General features: G+C 48.7%; 1 protein-coding gene across 1 annotated transcript in view; it reads right to left on the reverse strand.

Moving 5' to 3' along the window:
- Positions 1-19,030, reverse strand: part of PROM1 (prominin 1) — a 91,639-nt gene extending 72,609 nt beyond the window's left edge. The window contains exons 1-2 of the mRNA XM_066384994.1: positions 18,858-19,030; positions 12,970-13,385 (exon numbers count right to left, since the gene is read on the reverse strand). Coding sequence (XP_066241091.1) covers positions 12,970-13,189 — 220 coding nt within the window. The 5' untranslated portion in view covers positions 13,190-13,385; positions 18,858-19,030. The remainder of the gene's footprint in view (positions 1-12,969; positions 13,386-18,857) is intronic.
- Between the last annotated feature and the right edge of the window lie 210 nt (positions 19,031-19,240).

Below are 19,240 nucleotides of genomic sequence, written 5' to 3' on the forward strand. Positions count from 1 at the left end.
ATTCAGTGAGATACTGCTGCATTGCTATTGTAGGATTAAATTGGGTCAATCATTATAGAGTGCCACTAGACAATACCTATTAAAAGTATAAATTCACAAAATTATAAATTGACCCAGTGACTCTATTTCTAGGACTGTATCCTACATCCACATGTGCACGTTTGTGAAATAACTAAGGTTACTTATAACAGTGCTTGTAACAGCAAAACAGTGGAAACTAGTTAATAAGTAACGAACTATGATGCAGCAATAAAAAAAGATTAAGGAAGCTCTTTCTGTACTAATATAAAACAAGGACCAAGTTGTATGTTTTAAAAGAAAGTCACGTATCAAATAATAGATATAACAGATGGTCATTTGTGGAGAGAAGACCATATACACATTTTGCCGTGGAAAATGTATCTGAAGAGTCACACAAACACAGAACCTGAGAACAGCGGTTGGGTGGCTGAGGACCAAGAAGGTAACTGAGTCCCATGCATGTTGTTCTGTATTTTTATCTTCTGAGTGATGCAAGCATGTTACCTGTTCAAAGGATTAAGTATTTTCAATTTGTTGATTTACTTTAAAAATCAAAGTGAAAAATACCAATAACTCAACTGAAAAAAATGAGCAAAGACAAGGACAGGAAGTTTCTTTGAAAAAAGAAATAGAAATGGAGGAAGGGTATGACTCACTTGTGATTAAAGATACACAAATATTAACACGGCTTTGTCCCCATAACGTGTCAAATTGGCAATGATAAAAAGTGTTAAATAACCAGCATTGAAAAAACATACGGAAAACAAGCATTTTCGTCTCAATACTGGGAGTACAAATTGGTGCAGACATGAGAAAGCAATTAGGTAAATCAATCACAATTCCGAATGCACATACGACTGGCTACTGTAATTCCTTTTCTAGGATTCCTCCTACTGGTTGTACTTGCCCAACTACACAAAGATACACATTGAAGAGTGGTCTTTGTAACAGTGTTTGAAAAAACCTGGAAACCCAAATATCCACCAATATACCAAATAAATGCTTTGACTAATCACTGGAACAGTATGTAGCAGTAACAGAGATAAGGGAAAAGAACTAAAATACTATTGCTAGGAAATGGGATAAACACAATGTGGCTTACTCATAAGATGAGACAAGAGAGCACAGCTCAAATGAATGGGTTAGCACCCATGGGTTTCAACATGGATAGAAACCAAAAATTAACAGTGAGTTAAAAAAAATAACAGACAGGGCCCTGGCCGGTTGGCTCAGTGGTAGAGTGTCGGGCTGGCGTGCGGGAGTCCCGGGTTCGATTCCCGGCCAGGGCACACAGGAGGAGCGCCCATCTGCTTCTCCACCCCTCCCCCTTCTTCTCTGTCTCACTCTTTCCCTCCCGCAGCCAAGACTCCATTGAAGCAAAGTTTGCCCGGGCACTGAGGATGGCTCTGTAGCCTCTGCCTCAGGCGCTAGAATGGCTCTGATTGCGGCAGAGCGACACCCCAGATGGGCAGAGCATTGCCCCCTGGTGGGCATGCTGGGTGGATCCCGGTTGGGCACATGCGGGAGTCTGTCTGACTGCCTCCCCGTTTCCAACTTCAGAAAAATACAAAAAAAAAATAAATAAATAAAATAACAGACAGAAAACAATGCTCTCTTCATACAGAGTGAGAACTTAAACACCTGCAGGAGAGAATACGATCTTCTGTGGCTAAAGGGAAGGAGGGAAGGCAGGGGAGAAAACAGGATCAGGAAAATTGAAATGTGGATTCCAATTTTTGTCACTGACGTTTTCTTTCTTTTATTTAAAACAATCTCACTACATCTTCACTCTGGGAGAATAAATACACTATGGATGTTTTATGGATTGTTTTTCTCTGTACTTCTTGGCACTATATGAAATTAAAGACAAGTGAAATGGGTGTCTAGAATAATCTATCAGCTTGGCTGAGTTTTAAAAGCAAGAGACAGAAGAGCACGTTAAATAATTCCATTAGGAAAAAAAATGTGCACGCGCATGTGTACGTGTGCATGTGAGTGTATAAAAGACTTTGTGGATGTTTGTTCCCCAGAGCTGAGAACAGAGCCTGGCTCTTGGAAAGCACTCACTAGTATCCAGTGGATGAATGAAGGAATGAATAAATGGCTACATCAAAATTTTGTTAACAATCATTACCTTTCAATGTTATTTGCCTTTTATGTACATATATTGCTTTTATATTTAAAAATAAAATAACTTAGCCCTGGCCAGCTAGCTCAGTTGGTCAGAGCACTGTCTCAACATGCCAAGGTTGTAGGTTCTACCCTTGGTCAAGGCACATATGAATCAACCAACGCATGCGCAAATAAGTGGAACAACAAATCAGTCTCTCTCTCTTTTCCTCTCTCTAAAAATCAATCAATTTTAAAAATTAAAAATAAAAAAGTTTTAAATTGCTTTAATAACTATTGAGATGAAAGCAATGTATGTACGGTACTTGGACTCATATGATGACATGAATTTAATTCAAAACTTATTCCTCTCAGTTCAGTCATCCACAAGAGCCCTTGTTACCTTTAATGTGAAGACCCTCAAGATAGCCCTCACGTCACAGCTGTTCCTTGCCCCTGAGTTCTCACAGGTATTTAATTACTGTTAAGTCTGGGAATCTTGTTGGCTAAAATAGTATAAGTTTGAGTTTTGTCATAAAAGTTAAAAAAAATGAAGTAATCTTGGAAATAAAATGTCAAGTCCCTGAAATATAAATAGCTATCACAAACTCCATGCACTTTGAATTTTACAGGAAAAAAATGGAACTTCCCACAGCAACTCCCTAAATACTGTGTATGGTGAAGTGTGTAACGTGAAGCATTGGGATATGAAGACAGCAGAGATGCACTGACAGCTGACAATAGAGAAATGAAAAGTAATTGAAAACCTACCAATAAGGGACATTTTAAAAGAAAATTTAAAAGCAGAGCTGCCTACTCTAGAAAGGCTCACAGCCCCAAGCGTGTTACTGTTGGAAGCTCAGTGGCGTATTTGTGCCACCGGTATTTCAGGAAAGTACACATAGCAAATACTCAACCTTTGTTGAGCGACTAGAGAAAGAAATTTGGAGGAATAGGAGAGTCAATATCTTTAAAAGTTCAAAAATGTTAACTTAAAAGCTAGCAACTCTGAAGGCTCTCAGATGTGTCAAGCATGGCTGACATTAATAAGTTTATAAGCTAAAACTGCAAATTATTAAAAAGGCACTGCAAAAGTAACGCTGTATAAATAAAACAGAAACAGCACAGACAACAAAGAGATGAGGGGCCATGTTTCCAGACGACTATCATGTGAGGAAAGTTTTAAGAAAGAACAGTTTGCCAGGAGGCAAGTGAAGGACAAGAGGTGACAGAACGAGGTGTCTGATCTTGAGAAGAAGTTCGATCTGCAAGCCAGGCAGGGGCTGCGGCAAACAAAACCCAGGAATTATCCGTGAAATTTCCTGAACAATCTCGTCTCAAGCCCTAAGCAGTGGCAGTTTTTCTTTTAAGTGTTGATGAATGACCACATGACATAGTTGTAAAAAGTGGGGGAAAGTCACTTATACTATTTATTTCTCATTCCTTTGACTCTTCAGCACATGCAGTTGAATCTCTCAGTTCAATGACTGGAGGGCGTGACTCTGATGTACAGATGGACAGCAAAGACTCTGGGAGCTGAACCCCACTTTCCAGCTGACCAGGGGACTGGGCCAACAGCTCCTTCCTTCAGAAAACATGGCTGTACACAGTCCTCCATGGGGCGAGATGACCACACCTTTGCCGGGTGCCACTCTGCACTCGTCTTCTGTTTACTTGTGCACTTCCTGGATGGATTAGTTTGCCGGATCTTTTGTATCAAAGTTTCACAACTGGAGTGGCTTAAACAACAGAAATTTATTGTCTCACAATTCTGGGGGCACAAAGTCCAAGATCAAGGTGTGGACAGAGCCATGCTCCCTCTGAAGGCCCTAAGGAAGGATCTGTTTTAGATTCTGGTCATGACCTGGCCTGTGGCGAAACTCCAGTCTTCCCTGTGTCTGTATGTATTGTCTCCAAATTCCCCCTTTTGTGACACTAGTCATGTCATATTAAGGGCCCCCTCTATGCCTGTATGACCTCATCTCAATTAACTGCATTTGCCACAATTGCAACTCCTAACATGACCACATTCAGAGGCATGGGGGGTTAGGACTACAACACGTGAATTTTGGTGGGGAGCAGGCAGTTCAGCCCGTAACACTGCGTTTGCTCCCAAGCTTATTTCTGCCTCTCTATGTATGTAATTAAATTTACACCAGCTGAGGAAATAAGAAGATAAAAAGAATGAGCATTGAAAACTAAGTCAAACATTCTACTAAGACTCATTAAAAGTCAGTCAATTGGATGAAGTTACGTGCGGGTAAACCATGAAACCTGGGGAGAAAACATCACACTACGGATCTAGAACTCTGAGCTCCAAGTGTTTTGCTCTGCTTCAAAGAAATTAAAACAAAGAAACCAAAAATAGAGAGGATGCGTGTTGGGTGTGTGCTGTTTATGTCAAAAACACTAGTCATAAAACTTCAAACAATTAACTCATAATAAAAATAATTTAAGTTCTTGGCCCCACGCCAAAAGATTGGTGAAAGAATGTTTTAGGCTCCTTGCTAAAAACCTGTGTGTTTTAGTCAGCATCCTTATCGGAACACACATGGAGAGATGTCCACAGATAACAAATGCTAAACGAAAAATTCAAGTTATGGAATATGCAAAGGATCTCATTTTTTTTTTTCTTAAAGAGTGTCAATGTATTTGAGTGTTTGTGAATAATTTTGGAAAAGTTGGACCTGTTATGAATGGATGAATGAGTAAATGAATGTTCAATGATTGTCAATGATGTTGCCATTACAAAAAGAGAGACAAGCAGATAGATGGCTCCTGACACAAATGTGCAATACTGCTAATGAATTGTATTGACCTGAAATGAACGTGCAGCTGATCTTTCTAAGTACAAGTTCACGGGAAGTGCAGAAGGCAGAGGAGAATGTTAAGAACATCATAAGTAGACGATCAGCAAAGTACAATCTGTAGGAAATGCTACAGGAAAAGTAACCAGGTTCTTCAACAAATAAACTGCGATGCATGGGCATTCTATAGGTCTCAATTTTTTTTAAAAAAACTGCTTAAAAATTGCATTTATGAGACAACTTGGAAACCTGAACACTTCCTGAATATTTGATTAGATTAAAGAGCTATTGTTAACTTTTTATAGTATAATAGCATTTTGTCTATTTTTAGAGACACACACTGAAATATTTACAGATGAATGAAGACTGGGATTTGCTTAAAATGAAGGGGATGTGTTGGAGGAGTGGGGAGAGGAAGAAATAGAGCAAGACTGGCCTTGAAAGTTGCTGACACTTGGCTGGTGGGTGAATGAGGACTCATAAGACTCTTCTCAATAATAAAAAAAAATGTTTAAAGGATTTGGTTGGTATATTCAGTCACCAAAAGACACATACAAAAGTCTTCATTGCAGCACTATGCATAATGACCCTTCCATGGAGCAAATGTTTGTGTCTCCTCCAAATTCATGTTGAATCACTATCACCAGTGATGGCATTTGGAGGTGAGTCCTTGGGAGGGAATGATAAAGAGGTTTAGATGAAGTTATGAGGGTGGAGCCACTAATCATATGGGATTAGTGCCCCTCTAAGAGGAAGAGATCAGAGGCCTCTCTCTGCCAAGTAAGTAGGAAGGCGGCCATCTGCAAACTAGACAGAGGACTCACACCAAACCAGGTGGCACCTTGATTGTGGACTTCTAGGTTCCAGAACTATAAGAAATACGCAATCTGTTGTTTAAGCCACATGGTCTGTGGGATTTTGTTATAGCATCCCAAGCTGACTAAAACAGACTCTAGCTGGAAACCTCTCAAATGCCAATCCAGCAGGATGGATAAATAAATTACACTATGTTCACGTGATAGAATAGTATACAATAATAAGAACAAATATTTGCAACAATATGAATGAATCTCACAAATAAAATGTGGAGTAAAAGAAGCCAGCAAACAAAGTATATGCTGTGTTCTCTAGGTATAAAATCATCTAAACTATTGACCGTCAGGAGAGGGTTACCCTTGGGAAGAGTGAGGGACAGTGAACATAAAATCATAGAAGGCTCTAAGGAAATAAGAGAATCTTCTATAAACCTGCTCTGTCGCATGATCTGGAGGCTAGTCAGACAAATGTGTGCAGCTTGTAAGAAGTCATCAAGCTGTAGGCTTAGGTACCCTTTTCTGTATGCACATCATACTTCAACATAAAAAGTTAAATATCTTTTAAATTAAAAAAGGACCCCACTTTAGTAGATATGGGATGAGACCTAAGAATCTGCATTTCTGACAAGCTCCCAGGTCATGCTGATGTTGTTGGTCCAAAACCCACACCTGGATAGCACTGAGCTAGACTGCTAGTGCCCAGGTGTACACGAGACTTCCCAGGAACCGGCTCTGTGGACAACACATACCTCCCATGGCCTCTTCCTACAGGCCTGGTCAGGGTTTCAGGTAATGCCCACTCCTCGCTCTTTGCAATATCCTGTGCAGAGGCGCTGGCATGACATTCCCGAGCCTCTCTGCCATCTGCCTGCCGGCTTCTCCCCAGACTCGTGGCCTTGCGCCTCCCGGACACGCAGGACTCTAACCTCACTGCCCTCCAGGTCATATCTTACAAGCCCCTGCCTCAACCTGCATCATTTAGGCCTCTGCTTGTGCACCTAGAAAGCTAGGTATAAACTAGCTCATAAAGGGCTGAGTTGCTCAAATTCCTGGATGTAAGCACACAATGGCTGTTTGCTGTTGTAATTGGTAGGACAAAGAGAGATAACAGCTGTGGACGGCGTGGCCTGAGTGACACGGGGGAGGGAGCAACAATGCGAGTTCTTTCCCTCCACGACCTTGTATGACCAGGCCCACTGCCAGCATGAGTCACACGATGTACAGGACAGTGCTGGCTTTGTCTGAGTTAAGAACATGCAGGTGTGAGATATAATTTAACATCCTGATTCTATGTGGATATTGGCATGGGCACCATTATCGATCTGGCCACCTCTTTCTTGGGAGCCTCTTCCCTGCCTGTGATGCCCTGAGGACAGTGATGGTTCACAGGGACAGGCCCGGGACTGGTGACCCTGACCGCTGCTACTCAGTGGGCCCGTGGCTGCTGACTGCCTCAGGCAGCCCTGGAACTGGGACTTGGGACTGAAAGAGAAGGAATGCCTAGCCACTCGCCAGGAAGCTGGCCTGAAACGTACAACGCTGGCGGCCTGGTTATCCACCCAGAGACTGCAGGGCAGGGGGAACCAGAGGCTGGGGAGGGGAGGACAGTGCTGCGGCTACATGCAGAGAGGAGCCATGTGGGAGGGGAGGACAGCGCTGAGGCTACATGCAGAGAGGAGCCATGTGGGAGGGGAGGACAGTGCTGCGGCTACATGCAGAGAGGAGCCATGTGGGAGGGGAGGACAGCGCTGAGGCTACATGCAGAGAGGAGCCATGTGGGAGGGGAGGACAGTGCTGCGGCTACATGCAGAGAGGAGCCATGTGGGAGGGGAGGACAGTGCTGCGGCTACATGCAGAGAGGAGCCACGTGGGAGGGGAGGACAGTGCTGCGGCTACATGCAGAGAGGAGCCACGTGGGAGGGGAGGACAGTGCTGCGGCTACATGCAGAGAGGAGCCACGTGGGAGGGGAGACAGTGCTGCGGCTACATGCAGAGAGGAGCCACGTGGGAGGGGAGGACAGTGCTGCGGCTACATGCAGAGAGGAGCCACGTGGGAGGGGAGACAGTGCTGCGGCTACATGCAGAGAGGAGCCACGTGGGAGGGGAGACAGTGCTGCGGCTACATGCAGAGAGGAGCCACGTGGGAGGGGAGACAGTGCTGCGGCTACATGCAGAGAGGAGCCACGTGGGAGGGGAGGACAGTGCTGCGGCTACATGCAGAGAGGAGCCACGTGGGAGGGGAGACAGTGCTGCGGCTACATGCAGAGAGGAGCCACGTGGGAGGGGAGACAGCGCTGCGGCTACATGCAGAGAGGAGCCATGTGGGAGGGGAGACAGCGCTGCGGCTACATGCAGAGAGGAGCCATGTGGGAGGGGAGACAGCGCTGCGGCTACATGCAGAGAGGAGCCACGTGGGAGGGGAGGACAGCGCTGCGGCTACATGCAGAGAGGAGCCACGTGGGAGGCAGGGAGACTGCAGGGCAGGGGGAGCCAGAGAGGCTGGGGCGGGGAGGACAGTGCAGCGGCTACATGCAGAGAGGAGCCACGTGGAGGCAGGGAGACTGCAGGGCAGGGGAACCAGAGAGGCTGGGGCGGGGAGGACAGCTCTGCAGCTACATGCAGAGAGGAGCCACGTGGAGGCAGGGAGACTGCAGGGCAGGGGGAGCCAGAGAGGCTGGGGCGGGGAGGACAGCTCTGCAGCTAAATGCAGAGAGGAGCCACGTGGAGGCAGGGGGACTGCAGGGCAGGGGAGCCAGAGAGGCTGGGGCGGGGAGGACAGCTCTGCAGCTACATGCAGAGAGGAGCCACGTGGAGGCAGGGAGACTGCAGGGCAGGGGGAGCCAGAGAGGCTGGGGCGGGGAGGACAGTGCAGCGGCTACATGCAGAGAGGAGCCACGTGGGAGGCAGGGAGTTCCCAGAGCATGAGGTCCAGTCCCCGGTGGCTGAGCCCTTCACTGGGTACATGAGATGACCCGGAGTCCTGAGGATAAACTCCTTTTTCTGACGGCCTCAGCTCACAGGTTTTGTCACTTGCCACTGAGAGCGCTCCGACGTAGCCTGACAGCCCAATAGCGTCTCAGATACTGCAGAAACCGGGCTTAGCTCTTCCCGTCCCACGGGGCCGCCTACCCAACTCCACTCTCACACCCACCAAATCCCAGGGGCAAATCCGACTAGCCTAAAACGGTTAGAAACAGGCCAACCATCCTGTAATTGAATTAAGAGAACATACCAAACAAGCCAGAAAATAATTATAGAGACTTTCTATAAAAATAAAAGTGGAAAAGACTTTTTTTTTTTTTTTTTTTTTTGCTTGTTCCATTACAATGGCTCTGATCTGCGTCACAATTTCTGCCAAATTCATCCCAGATGCTTCCAGTTGACAAGGGCCCTGGTCACCATTGTCCATGCCGGCTAATCCTCTGCGACACGTACTTTTCATGTGTAAAAATGACTATTTTTCGTAGTAACCCACGGTCAGTCCACCAGCAGTATGGTCAATGACAGGGAAATAAATCATCTGCAAGGTAAGCTGTCCGGTAGGTAGGAGAGCCCGAGGCGGGCTTCTCAATCTGCCCGCGGCCAGTTGTGTGCCTTGACCACGCAATCTTGTCCTGACTTAGTGTTCCCATCTGTAAAGGGGGAATATAATCATAGAAATGTGACCACCACCTGCCATCACCTACCTCTCTTAAGTTGCAGGGAGATTCAGATGAGCTAGCGCTTAGCGCAGTACGTCCTACAGCAGGAACGGGGGGCAGCGGGAGAGAAGAAGCAGAGAGAACGAGAGCTCGTGCAAGGTAGACATTTCTGTGGAGGAGTCAAGACCGCTCAGGAAACGAGCATTGCCCCGAGCCCTGGCTTCCTCACCTGGCTCTGCCAGGTGGCACAGCTGCTTACCATGCCATGCGGAATGTCCCTGAGGGAGCAGCAAGGACATTGTAAGGACCCCTCCTGAAGACACCTGCTTTTGCCCATGTCCTCTCCTGATGTTACTCTTGGCATCAGATTTGGCCAATGTTTCCTCTCCAATAATAATAGGAATAGCAGCCGTTTAAGCCTCGCAGATAAACACTGTAAAGTGCGTTATGACTATAGTCCTATTACATCTATGAGAACAGTCCCTGAACATTAAACAACTTGGCCAAGGTCGCCCAGCAGGTAACGCAAGGGCTCGGATTTGAACCACGTCATTCGTACATAAAGTGGATCCGGCCTCTGTTTCCCCCGTTACATTTACCTCGTGTTAGTTAGTTTGTTATTACCTCCCTCGGGACCCACCCCAGACTTCTGCCTCTCTGTGATCTAGCCTACCAGCTGCTGTCAGATTCTTTCCCCCAAACCCAATTCCCTTCCATCCTGGCTCACAGGACCCAGAGGAAGGTGCACACAGCAGGCAGGGACTATTAATAAACGCTTGTCGATTGAATGAAAACTGTGCCTGTTGCCTTCGTTTCCTTCCTGCTACAAAACTCCCTGACGTGCCTGTCGGAGTCCTCTGGCTCTGGCTTCCCGACCTACACAATCTCACTCCACCTCACGGGCCCACCGTGAACCACAGCCTCCTCCGCTCCCCAGACGCGCTATTCTCTCCTTGGAGCCCCGTTTCCTCAACGCCGCCAGTCGTCCTGCCATCAACACCCTTTCCAAGTTGAGTGAGCGGACAAACGAGTCCTCCTGTCATTCCTCTGAGTGAGCCCATGCCCAGGACACTGGGCCACTCCTGCAGCTTCAGACCAGGGCAGGCCTTTATCAAACACCCACACCAGCCTCTGAGCACCTCCTGCCTCAGGTCTAGCAGCAGTCCTGGTCTCACCTACGCTCATTTTTCCTTCTCCCAGGAAGTTAAGTAGGCCTTCATCTCGAGTCCCAGCTACACCGGACCTTCCTAGCTTGTGTTTTAAGGATACAACACGAATTTGTTTAGAGTTCCAAATGCAAAAAGATAAAAGAAAAACTGGTATAGGCCTTAGGTTGAACACAGGATGTAAAAGCAGAAAACTGCCCGGCTGATGACATGAGAAGAGGGAGCCCAGCCAGGAGGACCCTCTCTTCCTCTTCGGCTCTGGGACTCTCCATCCAAAACACCTGTTCTCTTCCAAATGAAAGATACACCCAGGGGGTAACAATTTCTGTGAAGATGTTACTCCACGCAGGACTCATCCTAAAGACTTCTGTTTTGGTTAGTACGTCAAGTTAATTATGTTAATAAATAGGAATCCATCTCTTTTTCATTTTTTACCTCTCCATCCTCAATTACGCAGACACCTACCTCTGATTTGGCAATCAGGAAATGCATCAGCCCCCAAATGGAAAAGCCACACTTGTCTCGTGCATGTGCGTTATGTTGCAAAGCATCTAACGGCTACTTTGAGAGTATTGTGAGGTCTAGTATCTGGGGGAAAGACTATAAATAATGGGGTGATGGGGAAAAAAAACCACAGTCTAAGATGTCACCTGCTAAGTTCAAAATTATGTTCTTTCAACAGCCCTAACAATTGTTATTTGAAAAAGCGAGGGCTGGTCTGCTCCGTATGCCGTTGAAACTTTTGAGAATGTATTACTTTCTTTGAAGTAATAAGTATTGAATAAGGTCAAGGGACAAGCAAAGCTAGCTCCCTCAGATAACATTAGGATTTGAGCTCTTCCGATGCCTCCTTTCTAGACTGATAACGACGCTGGAGTTCAAAACCTTAGAACCTATTGAAGAAAGGGTATCTTTGAACTGATCATTTGAACGAAGACTTTTAAAAATACTGTTTTCCCTTGTAAAAATAAGTATGAGAAAGCCTTCCTCTGAAATCCAGAGGACGGGAAGTAAAAGAACATATGGAAAGGGATTACAGGATTAGCTCATTACATGATGTGTCTTACAGTGACACCTGGTGCTTCCCGATCTTCCTAAAGAAGTCCTTGTACATTCGTAATAAGCAACTGAATTCTATTTATTTTACATCAAACTAGAAGATGGTAGAAGCACTAGTAGGTATGTGTTCATTCAGTAATATTTGCATCTAGCCTACAAATAAACAGAAGCATATTTAAAACAGCAAATTTACATTCAAGATAAATAAATCAACTCAGTTTATCTTCTGTCTCTGTCTTTCAGATTTTCAAGTCTAGTCTTTAAAGCAATGTCATAAATATAATAAGTCGTCTTCAGGACCCTCTTCAGTGACAGTAGGACTCAAAGTCATTTATTTCATGAAGTTGTAATTTAAACCTAACCAAAAAAGTAAACTGCCCACAATATAAACAAGTGCTGAAATTTACTAAATACATTCTCTCTCTCTCTCTCTCTCTCTCTCACACACACACACACACACACACACACACACACACACGCCTCTTACAAACAACAGCTGACCGGCTAAGGAAGATGATAAAGGTTACTACACATTTTATCATTTTTACTCACCATGGTAAGTGTTCAGATCTTTGTAGTTTAATGAACAAATTTAGGATCGATCTAACATGAAGCCAGTAAAAATTGAGACTGTCCAACCTGAGTAGCAGAGTCTTCCCAAAGACCATTTGAATTTCCATGACGGCGTTTGTGGAGACAGACCCGGAGACCCCGAGGACAGCCGAGGAGGGTGAACCATGGACGGAGGCCAGCAGCCGGACGTACCCGGAATAACAGCATCCCACACGGTGAGAGCTCTGACCAGCGCCGTCCCTCCTTTCCTCACACACCCTTAGATCTGAAAACCACGGTCACTCAAGGGTCTAGGTTTGGTCAGGCCCGTCCAGCGTGTCAAAATGGCACGTTGTGGCGGGTGGGAGAGAGTCAGATTTTAAAACCATGAAGTGATTACTGATTTCACATCTGATGACAGAGCACTTGCATTTTTTTACCCTAATTTTTACCTTGGGTAATTACTGGAGAAGAGTTCATTGCTCTAGCCAAAAAAGAAAAGGAAAAGGAAGAAGAAAAGGGGGGAGAGAAGGCAGATAAAGAGCTGGAAAGCCAGCAGGGTCGCACAGTTTGATCTCATTTCCTTATACATTCCTGACAACCTGTTTAACCTGGCACCAGTTTTCTTACCTTCTGTCTAAATACTTTCTACTCTTGCTCAATTCAACCGTCTTGAACCTCATACTTTAAAATGCTGACTATAATCTCTATTAGTTGTCACGTCATTAACAAACAGTGTTGTGTGTGTGCACGCATCTGTTTGCAGACCAGTTCTACCTGTTCCGCCACGGTCACTTACCCTCTGGGAAAGCATGGGGCTGCACCACGCGGAGGAAGACACGCACCATTCTGAAGAGGCCGCCCATGGGTCCAGGCGTGTGAGACTCTTGGGTCTCATAGTGCGTTGGGGGCAATTCAAATTTCAGCCCATCGGGTCTCCTTGGGGACGAGGCAGGCCCGTCTGCCATGGTGTGGCAGCAGAGCCCCAGCAGCAGCGGGAAGCTGAGTGCCAGGATCATAGCTGGTAAGATGCCCCGCACATGAGGCGGACGTGGGGCCCTCCCGCCTCAGAGGCGCTGGAAGCCGCGGACAAGGCCGGAGCGCGCGTTTCTGTGCGGTAGAGGCGCGGGGAGGACGGAGTCTGCGGAGTCCTCGTGTCCTGGCTGGGCTGGCATGCGCGATCTCAGGCGGGGTCAGTCGCTCAAGGCAGCATCCCTGGCGGAGAGGGAAGGGGTACAGTCACTATCACAGCAGCCTGCCGGCACCGGAGCTGCTCAGAGGAGGCCGGAGGCTTAGAGCAAGCCGGTCAGCCTAATCCGGATAGGGGGTGGGGTGGGGAGCCACGGCTGCCTCAGAGCCACCGGGACCTGCAAGTGAGAAGCAGGTCCCTGCTCCACAAGGGGCCACATTCACACTCTGTGTGGGTTCGAGAAGCACCAGGTAGGGTAGAAGGACCCTGCAGTCTTAGAAACTAACATTTATTGAGCACTTACTATGGTCCAGAGACCGTTGTGCGTGCTTTGCAGGTAGGACCTTGATTAAGGTGCTACCTCGTTTTACAGATAAGGAAACCAACAGGGAGGACTCCGGTGGCGGCTGCTTAATGGGGGAAGCCAGAATTCAAACCCAGCAGTTGTGCATAGCTGGAGCCCCAGACCCAAGGTTCTACCTACAGAGCCCTCCGCCTGCGGCTCCAGCCAGGGACACAGAGGCCCCCGCAAGAGACTGCACGCTTCTTTTTTTCTCCAAGTTTCTATTGTTTTCCCTGTCTCTGGAGAAAACTCTTCCTCTGCCTTCTATGCTCCTCATTTGCTCACTGATCTCATTTCAAACATATCCTCCCCTCTAACTCACCCCTAACCCAAACCAGAAGAGCAAGGACCAGACTCTTTCAGGCTGGGTGACTTTGGAAATTGTCTGCCTCACACACTCACCAGGTAGCCCTGATGGAAACCTTTGCCCCCAAGCCACCACCGGCTCAGCTAGGGGTCCAGGCCATGAGAGGCAGGTGGAGGGAGACTCGGCCCACCCCTGCGGGTAGGGAGAGAGAAACAGAAATTCTGAAAGCAGCTACCAACAGGTGTCTACTGAGAATGACCGCGCCGTGAGGCCCCGGTTCTCCTGTGTCTCTGCTCCCAGAACTGAACACAGGCAGGGTGCACAGTAGGGGCTCAGAAACAGCCACTGAATGTAAACACGGATAAGCCAGAATAGCTGCCTTGCTTGTGCCTCGAATGGGGCTAGTGAACCCAAACAGAACCAACCAGAGGAACCAGGATGCTCCTCGGGTCCCTCTGTGCTGGTGTCAGGAACCCCAAATTTTAATTTATGTGGTAGATACACACTAACTTTCCAGATAAAGACAAGGTGCTCTTGGAACACACATTGTGAGAGGGACCATCAAGAAAGCATGAATTCCCTTAGATGTTGCCTGTCTTCTAAGACCCATCCCACCCCAATTACTTCTGTGAAGAGCCATCAACAGAATGACCCAAACTTTTCCTGTATCGAGTCGAGGCTGCTCAGAGCCCCCCGTGGCCCCAGAACCACCTCATGAACCCCAGGCTTCCATGTCTGCTCTCCATCTCACCCCCAGACACATCAGGACCCTGGTAGCTGTGTTCAAAAGGCCATCGCCCTGCCCCGCACGGCCGCTGCAAACACCTGCACTCACGCTCTGCGGTACCCAGGACTTTCACTAGTTCTAACGGCAAATCAGGGCTCTGCTCAGTCGTCAGATCATCGCCAGAGAGAGCAAATAAGAAAACACAGGCCTGGGCCCTGGCCGGTTGGCTCGGTGGTAGAGCGTCGGCCTGGCGTGCAAGGGGTCCCGGGTTCGATTCCCGGCCAGGGCACATAGGAGAAGCGCCCATTTGCTTCTCCACCCCTCCCCCTCTCCTTCCTCTCTGTCTCTCTCTTCCCCTCCCGCAGCCAAGGCTCCATTGGAGCAAAGATGGGCCGGGCTCTGGGGATGGCTCCTTGGCCTCTGCCCCAGGCGCTAGAGTGGCTCTGGTCTCAACAGAGCGACGCCCCAGAGGGGCAGAGCATCGCCCCCTGGAGGGTGGAGCGTTGCCCCCTGGTGGGTGTGCCCGGTGGATCCTGGTCGGGCGCATGAGAGAGTCTGTCTGACTGTCTCTCCCCGTTTCCAGCTTCAGAAAAATACCAAAAAAAAGAAAAAAAAGAAAAAGAAAACACAGGTCTGGAAACCTCCAGGGCTACACAGGGTAAGATAAGAGGAAGGTATGAAACCAGGTGTGTGTGGTTCCTCAGGTAGGGCAGGACTACTGTAAGCAGGCAGGTGTGCACACACATCACACACACCAAACACGCACATACACACCATATGCATATACACTGAACACTGACACACTACACATACACACCACATACATTAATACACATCACACGCACCACCACACACACTCAGGGAAGGGCAAGAGTAGGTTCACAGTTGCAAGTACGTAAAACAGAGTTTATTCTTGTATTATTATTCATTTATTATCGTATTATTTTCCATATGAACAATTGTAAACCTACTCTTGCCCCCACCTGTACATACATGGACACACACAACACACACATCTCATATACACATTACACACACCTTCTGTGTGTACAGCACACACTGACACACTACACAGACACAGACTGCACACGCTAAGACAGCTCACATAGGTACACACATGTACACACACACCACACACAGGCTCACGCACACTCACGTCTCATTTTCTGCTAAAGGACAGGCAGGGGCACAGCAGCTGGAAGGATTAAAGGCTCAGCTGCTAAGAAAGGCCGACGTCCTGGTAATGCCACCAAGCTTCAGCAGGGACAGAGAGAAACAGAGCAGGACAGGAATGGCAGAGGGCCCGTGGGAAAGCAGACTCCGTCCCTGAGACAGAAGAGGAAGGGACGTCCCCAGGAGGTACTGCTCACCGCTGTGTTGGTGGGGGCAGCACCTGGAGCCCCCACGTCTTTACACCTTGTTCCGAAATGCAGGGCCCTCCTGAAGTTTGGATTAAATTTTAAGAAGACATTAAATCTCTTTACGTTTGAAACACTAGTCCATTGATAAAAGTCAAGTCAAAAAGGAATAGTTTTTCATCCCAGTTTTAATCCACTGTGCAGAAAGAGGTCCGGGTGCTCGCCTAGTAACACACACACACACACACACACACACACACACACACACGTGCCCGAGAGCAGCTCCCGGAACTGCCAACACAGAATCCAGGGAAAACCCTCGTGGGTCAACAGCTGCGTCCACACAAAAGGGGGTGTTTATTTAAAATGTGTATTATCGCACTAATTTCTAGCGATGAGGGCCACTAATCCTCATGCTTAACGAGCTCCCTGGTGGTGAGTGATTTGTAAGACATCTAAGGCTTGAGACCCAGCACTGTTCCTGATCGCTGCCTGGCTCATTCATGCCATGTTCCAAGGCACCTCAGGCTGCCCAGACACAACCACAGGACAACAGAAGTCAGGCAACAGCTCCCCGGTGCAGTTCTTACAGTGTGCTGACCTGACCAGCTGCGCTGTGGGGCTCACCGAGACAGGCACAGGTGCTCAGGAAGGACTGCTGAAATCAAACGGTGGAGTGCTGAGGGGGACTCACACAATGGTCGTTTTACCTATTCCAACATGGTATCAAGCATTTGACCTGTGGCCTCAGGAAGGGCGCGGGGCTGCTGGGGGCTGTGCCCTCCAACACAGGCAGCCACTGTCTCCTCACTGGAATCACCAAGGACAGACTGGTCTACCCTTCTGGGGGCCATACTTACTAATGGGCCCCCAGCTTCGCAGGCCTTGGTCACTGCTCTCTCAAGGCGATCTCCTAGTCTAGGTACCAGATTAGTCAACAGAGCTGTCTCAACATTTTTCTGCTTTATGGGCTGTTGATACCTGGTTTTCACTCCAAATGCGCAGAGTTCTAACTGGGGAAGGGGCCCAAGAATGTGATTCTTAAGCAAATACCTCACACGGTTCTGAGTCTGGAGGTCAGAGCTGGGCACTTCCGCAAACCCTGGCTCAAAAACAAACATGGTGACCATCCACCTTTATTTCTTCTCTTCTTTTGATGGAATTTCTTTTAAGAGGGGTCTTTGTGCTGGATGTTTGTCATCTGGGGTTTGGGGGTGGGAGTGGGCGTGATGGGAGCCCACCAACTTCTGAGCCCACCTTTGTTAGTCTGTGGTGGGCAAGGCCTGCCTCTCATTGTGAGGTCAGCTGAGGCTCCTGAGGGTGCCCTGGCGGGGCACTCAGGCTCAGCCAATCAGATGCTTACTCATGGGCACGGGCATGGAACAGAACACGAGGCAGAGACTGTTTCTGATTCATTCTGCAGTGCCAGCAGCCACATTCGGAGTCTCATCGTGGTGGCAGCCATGGACGGACACCACCCCAGGGTTCTTCTGCATGTCCTGCTCCCCTAGGCTCCTGAGCCTGGCTAGCCAGCCTTCCTGTCACTTCCCTAAGTCACTCAATGCAATGACCCAGAGTTGGCTTCGATCATTTGATTTGCAACACATCTCAGAGGAAGCACTTAATCGCCCTGCAAAACCTTTTTCCTTCATAGGATATACAGCCAGCAAAACAGTATTCGGTTTGAAGTTCTACTACTTTGACCTGTCCGCTGCTGCATTTGTTTACATCCTTGTCCTAGACTCACAGAAACAATCCAGCATGCAGTTATGAGGAAGCTCATAAAAAGTATTACGAGGCACATGAAGAAAACCAAACAAAAGGGCACTGCTGCAGGGACAACAGGGCTGGAGTCTGTGGTCCGAGTTACCCACTCTTCCCCACGCTCTCCTTCACTCACCTGTGAAACGGGGATTTCTAACAGTGTTGGAGGGTTAGAGACGCAGTGAGTTCAGCACCAGGCACACAGCTGGCAGTCAATAAGGGGTCTGTACTCCTCCTGCCAGCAAGCACCAATACTCGCACCCTCGAAGTCAGGACAGCTCCAAGGATAGCAAAGGAAAAACCTCACGAGTGAGTGAGAAAAGAAAAATAAGAAGTAACTTCATACAAGTTGAATCATACGAAGTTACCGATATTCAAGTCTTACACACACACACAGAGAGAGAGAGAGAGAGAGAGAGAGAGAGAGAGAGAGAGAATAGAAATTTCATATAGTTCAACAGTTGTTTTGAGTCTCCAGGGTCTATGTTGCAGTGCAGTATGGGGGGGGGGGGGTAGGTATAAGGACGGCAATTCCACACCTTCGCCTTACAAGGGACCCGCCCACAGGACCCCGAGAAAACCTCCTGGGAGCCGGGAGAAACTGGTCAGCAGCCTCCGCGGACTGCAGGCACAACCTGTTGCTGCAGGAAGCATGAGGCCCCGGCTTACCCAGGCTTCCCCTCCAAACGGCCGCCAGGCCGGCCCCTTCTGCACCCCTCACCGCGCTCCCTCCTCCCTCGGAGCCTCTCCAGGCTGCGGGACACAAAAGAATGGGCTGCAGGGCGGGTCGGGAAAGCGAGGCGACTCCTGGAATCACCGCCGCCTGGGGGAGGGGGTTGCCGGAGTAACTTGGCTGTCTTGAGCGCGCCCGCCGGTCCCCTCCGCCGCCAGGGTTGGCAGGGATCGGGGGTCGTCAAGGAGAAGGGGGCCCCGAGCGGTGTACCGCCCCCAGAATCGGATCTCCTGCCCCTTTGGGCGACGGCTTTCACGGAAACTGACCTCGGGCCCCCGACTCTCCTGCCCCGCCAAGCTCTTCCTCTGTCCATGCTTCCCTTTGTTGTCCCGGCCGGCGCCGTACCGCCGGGGGCGCCCCAGCACCTAGTTCTCGGTCCTGAAATTGCTGAAGGTCCCCACGCTGTGCGCCCGACGCGGACAGGAGCATGCTTGGAGTCGGGAGTTAGTGCGCTCCCCGCGGACGCTGGGGGCAGGCTCCCACTGCACCCCAGAGCTCCCCCTGCTGTGGTCGCTTGCACAGCATGCGCCAGGGAGCAAACCAGAGAAAGGTGACCCTTTCCATATCCCCGGGGGGCTCAGTGCCCCCCCACCGCGTGCCACCCCCTGCACTCTCTCCACAGAGCAGCTCCCAAGCCCGAGCGGCCTCC

This window comes from Saccopteryx leptura, chromosome 5 (genome assembly GCF_036850995.1).
Source record: "Saccopteryx leptura isolate mSacLep1 chromosome 5, mSacLep1_pri_phased_curated, whole genome shotgun sequence".
Taxonomy (NCBI): Eukaryota; Metazoa; Chordata; class Mammalia; order Chiroptera; family Emballonuridae; genus Saccopteryx; species Saccopteryx leptura.